The following is a 5,636-nucleotide window of genomic DNA, read 5'->3' as shown; positions in this document are numbered from 1 at the left end:
GACTACTTGCTTTATTTAAAGATAAAACACATCCTTTTCTTATGTTTGTCAAGATGAAAGATTAAACCAGTTTTAGCAATGCAGCCCTTTTTCCACACCAAGTGAGCCAACTGTACCAAAATAGAGTTGAGACTAAAAATAGATAATCTACAGAAAAACTACAAAAGCATGTTATGAAACTGAGGAGACAAATGAATTGACATTTTTGAGAGAAAAAAAAAAAATAAGATAACCTGACAGGCTAGATGGCTAAGTATGGCTAACCAAATCTGTTCTGTGTTTTTTTTGCCTAGTATTTGAGTAAGGATGCCTTAAGAGGATAACTATGGATAAATATATTAAAGTGCGAAAGATTGGAGAAGGATCCTTTGGGAAAGCAATTCTTGTCAAAGCTAAAGAAAATGGCCAACAGTATGTTATTAAAGAAATAAATATCTCTAAGGTGAGTGATTATTGTTAATTACTGATCCATTGTTTTTGTATTCCTGTTCTCAAAAATCATTATTTTCCTTCTGAAGATGTCAAATAAGGAGAGAGAAGAATCAAGGAGAGAAGTTGCTGTATTGGCTAACATGAAACATCCGAATATTGTCCTGTATAGGGAGTCATTTGAAGGTAAGATTAATACAGTAGAACCTGAAGTAATTATAGTAAGTAACAGTCTGTGCACTATTCATTGCCTGTAGTTTAAAAGTCACTGTGTTTTCTCTCTTTAATCAGTCTTTTCCATACTTTTATTGCTTCCTTCAGTTCTTTTTGGTAGTATTTTTTTCCACAATGCCCTTGCACATTTAAAAATAATAGCAATTAAAAAAGTGCAACAATTAAACAGAAATATTAATTTCTCTTCCTTACATGCATCAATTTTAATTGATGCTTAAATGAAAGGGTTATGCTCTCTTGTTTCTCTATAGAGTGTGAGTCTCCTTGAATACTTGCATATACCCTAATGACTTGAATGCTTGTGTGTGTTAAATATGAATATGGTCTAAATTTGGGTATTGAAAACCTGTCGAGCAATTTTATCTCAAAGTCTGTTGTCTTAAAAGACAGTCTTCAGTAATTACAATCATATCGTTGCTTTCAGAGGTGGAAAAATAGATGGAACTGTTTGCTTCATCAAGTTATGAAGGAAGGAGAAATAAAATTCCACGTTATTTTCACAGTCAATGTCTTGGGAGATGAGCAGAACAGAAAAAAGATTCCAAGAACCTATTATATAGGTTAACATATTATTAAAAAAACCTAAATGCTACTTGATATGTTTAGGAACACTGCTATTTTCTCCTTTCCTTCTTTTCTGCCGACTTTCATATGTCTTTTGACTGGGGGGTTTTCATTAAATTATAATTTTGTGCCTCAGTAATATTGCACAGACAGTCTCCTGATTTACAAATCCACACTTCTGTCTTCTCTGTAATAGAAGCCTGTTCTTTAAGACTGCTTTTTTTCTTTTTTCTTCTTACAAGGTAGATCCTGTAATCTGTAGTTCACAAGACTTCGTGTTGCATCTTTATTGCCAGAACACATTGACTTTGAACATATTGATTTGGTTTATAAAAGAGAATTATTTCAGCCACAGGTCTGCAAGAATTCCAGATTCCTAGGATCATCATTGAAAATAATACTGATTTTAAAGCTTAACCAAGATAGAAACAGCTGAAAGCACAGAATTAAAATCCTGCATTCAATGTTTTGAAAGACAGATTTCAGAAGCATTCTGCAGGAGTGAAATTTAAGTGGCTCTACTTAAGTTTCTAAGTGCTATGACTAACTTGTTATAAAATTAGTTTTTCTTTTGAGCAGCTTGTAATTGATTTTATGCATTTATTCACCTCTTCTCAAAATCATGCCTAATAGATGAGTAGTGTAGTTCTTGTGTTTCGGTAACTTGCAATTTGCTTCTGCCTAATCTCTTTTTTCATTAGTAACGGGACAAGATCTTACTGGGGAACAAAACTGTAACTTTGTATGAAATATCTGCTCTATGTTTATACCTTCTAGTGGAAACTTGCATACGATTTTTGGAAGTCTCCCCAGACTTCATGCAGAAATGAGAAAAAAAATGGTTTCCATCTGTCACTGTCTGCTGGAAGTTGTATTACTGTTCTTCAGTCTCTTAACTGTATGTCTGGCATGAGAGCTATTGTCGCTTTCGTGCACTTAGTGTGAGTAATACCTTGTCCAGGTAAAACTCCAAGAAAGAACTGGGCAAATAGAGGCAACTGCCTGAATTAGAACTTAAGATCTGTATTTTTAGGGTAGGGGAATCTATAGCATGTTTGAAAGCAGGTTGAAGAATGGTTTTATATTGCTTACGTTGCTGAAGTTTGAAAAAAGGACTAATAAATTATATCTGAAGCTGCATGTGAAAAGCTTAATTTTTGGGGGTTTTTTTTTGTGACTGCAGTGAATATTCTTGGAAAGTTGTGGTAAAGATAGGTCTTTTTATTATTTTTGAAATACTTTGGGTTTTGTTTTGCAGAAAATGGCTGTCTCTACATAGTGATGGATTACTGTGAAGGAGGAGACCTATTTAAAAAAATAAATGCCCAGAAAGGAATCTTATTCTCTGAAGATCAGGTAACAGCAAACTGCTTCTGTAGTGTTTTGTTGTGTGACGCTTTTTCATTTTTTTTTTTTTTTGGTTCAGTTTGGTAGATACAGTTGCTTAATTTAAAAGGAGGTTCTCAACTTGTGATTCTCATTGCCATCAGTTGTAGTGCTATCTTTAAAAAAAAAACAAAACCAAAACCCAAAACAAAAACCCAAGGAAAATGTAGCTGGAAATCCTGGGTATGTTAATTGGGTTTTTATTTGTATGTATAAGATGCTTTAAAAAAGTTGGATCTCTTGCAAAGTACACCAAACCTGAGAAGAGAAAAATACTGAAGGACAACATTAATATTTTTAAACCTTTGAAATTACTTTTTAAAAAAAGATAAAATGGCACAGGATTTTTGCTTTGTAATACTGATTTTCATTTATCAGAAGGATAAAATAACATACTTTGTAAATATAGTAATATGAAACATAGCAATATTTACATCATTCAAAAGTTTATTTTTCCATTAGAAAATAAGATTGTGTTGGAATTATATCAGCAGATTTTCTGTTATACTGGTTATAAAGTCATTTGTACTGTGGAAGAATCTGGAATAGATGAGAGGTTTTTATATACAGATTTGATTAAGTTAAAATAGATTATCTAGGATTCAATTCTTTGCTTAGAACTGACATGTTTTCTTGCTTATAAATTGTTTCTATGCTTTTGTGCCTGTGTCCAGTAGGATCTCAATTTACCTGTGGCTGGAAAGGTTTAGTAGTGTATTAGGTCTATTGATGGTATTTGGAATAGGGTAATCATGAAAATTTTTGGATATGATTTGTAAAACTTCTAATTTGTCTAATTTGGGCTTACTTTTACAATAATAACTTAAAATGGAAAAGTGAAAATTACACCTTGTGTTATACTGTAATTTTGACATGTATGTGCTTCTAAGTTAAGAATGTGAAACCACTATTCACATGGAAGGGTTGTTGCTAGTCCCCTTTTTATATTGTGATTTTTACAAATTTATAAAAAAAGTGGCTGTTGGTTTGTTTGTAATCTTCTAGTTATATCTTTTTTGTTTCTTTTCTCATTAAAATCTGCTTTGTGTTGTTTTTCTTTTTAAGGTAAATACATAAAATAGTGGGATAATAAAATAAGTGTTTCTGTAAACAATCAGTACAGCTTCTCAGGACTCTTGGTTGATTAACTAACTGCAAGACGACTTGTTGTATTGGTTACAGGAGAAGTACAATCTCTAAGATGCAAGTTTGATTTCTTAAACATTTTAGCCAATCAAATTCATATTGCATACTTTTGTTAGCTTTCAAATATGTAATAAAACTAGTAGTCTCAGGCTTAATATCTAATTTGGGAAACAGGCATCCTTCATTAAAAAGTTTGCATTATAGTGACAGTACTGTTAGGTTTTTATTCAATGGTATAAATGAAGACGGGTTTGTGGGAAGAGGGTAAAATATTGAGTTATTCTAAAACTGATTTGACAGTATCTTCAGTTACGTAACTGGAGAAGCTTTCAGATAAATAATGATGCTGATGTTGCATTTTCTTTTATGCATAGATTCTGGATTGGTTTGTACAAATCTGTTTAGCATTAAAACACATACATGATAGAAAAATCTTGCATCGGGACATAAAGTCACAGGTATGTAGGTAATTATTTTTTAACTGAATGTACTTGCAAAGTGATGACATTCATATGTTGCTACTGTAAATTTGCAAATTATGGAAAACAGTCTTTTTATATGAACACTTCTAATACTGGAAACACTTTTTTCTTCAGAAATGTCTGTAAGTGGTTTATACAATATTTATACAAACAGATGAGGCTATTTGTTGAAGCTACCTGAGTATTACTTATACTTGTGGGGACAGAAAAGGTTATATTTTAGAATGTGTAGTAGTTTTTTCTTTAATTTTGATGAAGTAGAACTAGAATAAGTCTGTTGTTTCATAGTAGTCAATAACAGTACTTGTAGACTTTAGAGTGATTGAATGGTAGGAAACTTTATTCTTCCCAAAACATGTTGAGAACAAAAAGTGTTCAATTATATGAATGTTTTAATTAATACACTTCTTAAAATTTCTATATCAAGAATATATTTTTAACCAAAGATGGAACAATACAGCTGGGAGATTTTGGGATCGCAAGAGTTCTTAACAGGTAACTCCTTTTTGATGCTGTTTTCTCTGACTTACTCTAAATTGCATTAATCTAGGAAATATGTGCAGTTCGTGTGAGTTAACTCGTTAATGTTCATTCTTATTTTTCCTTAGTACTGCTGAGTTGGCTCGCACGTGCATAGGAACACCATACTATTTGTCACCTGAAATATGTCAGAACAAACCTTACAACAATAAAAGGTACTAATAAGCTTTTTCTTGAACATTTTTTGGTAAGGATATGAAAGTGAGTTCTTCACAAAGTCAAAAGCTGTTCTGTTCATTTCATGGTGAGCAGCTATTAGTTCAACTCTTGCCCAAGAAGGTACCGAGTCTCACTGTACAAGTGGGATCTTTGTGCAGTACAAAGCAATGCGATGCAGAGATGACTTAGCTTAATGTGCTGAGTTCTACATATAGCTGTGTTCTTAATTATGTCTCTGCTTTTGCCTCTCTACACATTAGATGTACTACCTTAATTTACACAGTATGAATGCAAAACAGTGTTAAGGATGAAATCACAGAGTAACTGGATTCTCCAAGCACGTGCATAGATAGGTGGCTCAGCTTGCTTCAGGTAACAAAGTCATACAGATACTTGGCTTATACGTTTGCTGTCCTGGCAGTAGGCTGTATCCAGTAACAGCATCCCTAATGTAATCAACATGGTCATTATCGAGTTAGTCTTAAGCTTCACCAGGCTACTGCATCTATTGCTAGAGTGCCTTATACCAATTGCAATTGGTTTCTTTAAAAGAAAAAAATATTAACAGTTCCTTGTCCCTTAATGTCTCCTGCATGGGATTTATTATGCAATGGTATTCTAACCAAATTCTGTAATCCTATAGTGAGGAAGGGTAAGGTAAGTCAATGTTAAACATAGTAAATTGACTTCAGGAGT

General features: G+C 32.8%; 1 protein-coding gene across 1 annotated transcript in view; it reads left to right on the top strand.

Moving 5' to 3' along the window:
- The first annotated feature begins 325 nt into the window (after positions 1-325).
- Positions 326-5,636, top strand: part of NEK1 (NIMA-related kinase 1) — a 44,678-nt gene continuing 39,367 nt past the window's right edge. Inside the window, exons 1-6 of the mRNA XM_010077183.1 lie at positions 326-442; positions 519-615; positions 2,486-2,583; positions 4,134-4,217; positions 4,669-4,736; positions 4,850-4,936. Coding sequence (XP_010075485.1) covers positions 326-442; positions 519-615; positions 2,486-2,583; positions 4,134-4,217; positions 4,669-4,736; positions 4,850-4,936 — 551 coding nt within the window. The remainder of the gene's footprint in view (positions 443-518; positions 616-2,485; positions 2,584-4,133; positions 4,218-4,668; positions 4,737-4,849; positions 4,937-5,636) is intronic.

Source organism: Pterocles gutturalis, unplaced genomic scaffold (genome assembly GCF_000699245.1).
Source record: "Pterocles gutturalis isolate BGI_N339 unplaced genomic scaffold, ASM69924v1 scaffold25893, whole genome shotgun sequence".
Lineage (NCBI taxonomy): Eukaryota > Metazoa > Chordata > Aves > Pterocliformes > Pteroclidae > Pterocles > Pterocles gutturalis.
The sequence above is the reverse complement of the archived record's forward strand: the minus strand, read 5'-3'. Positions and strand labels throughout refer to the sequence as shown.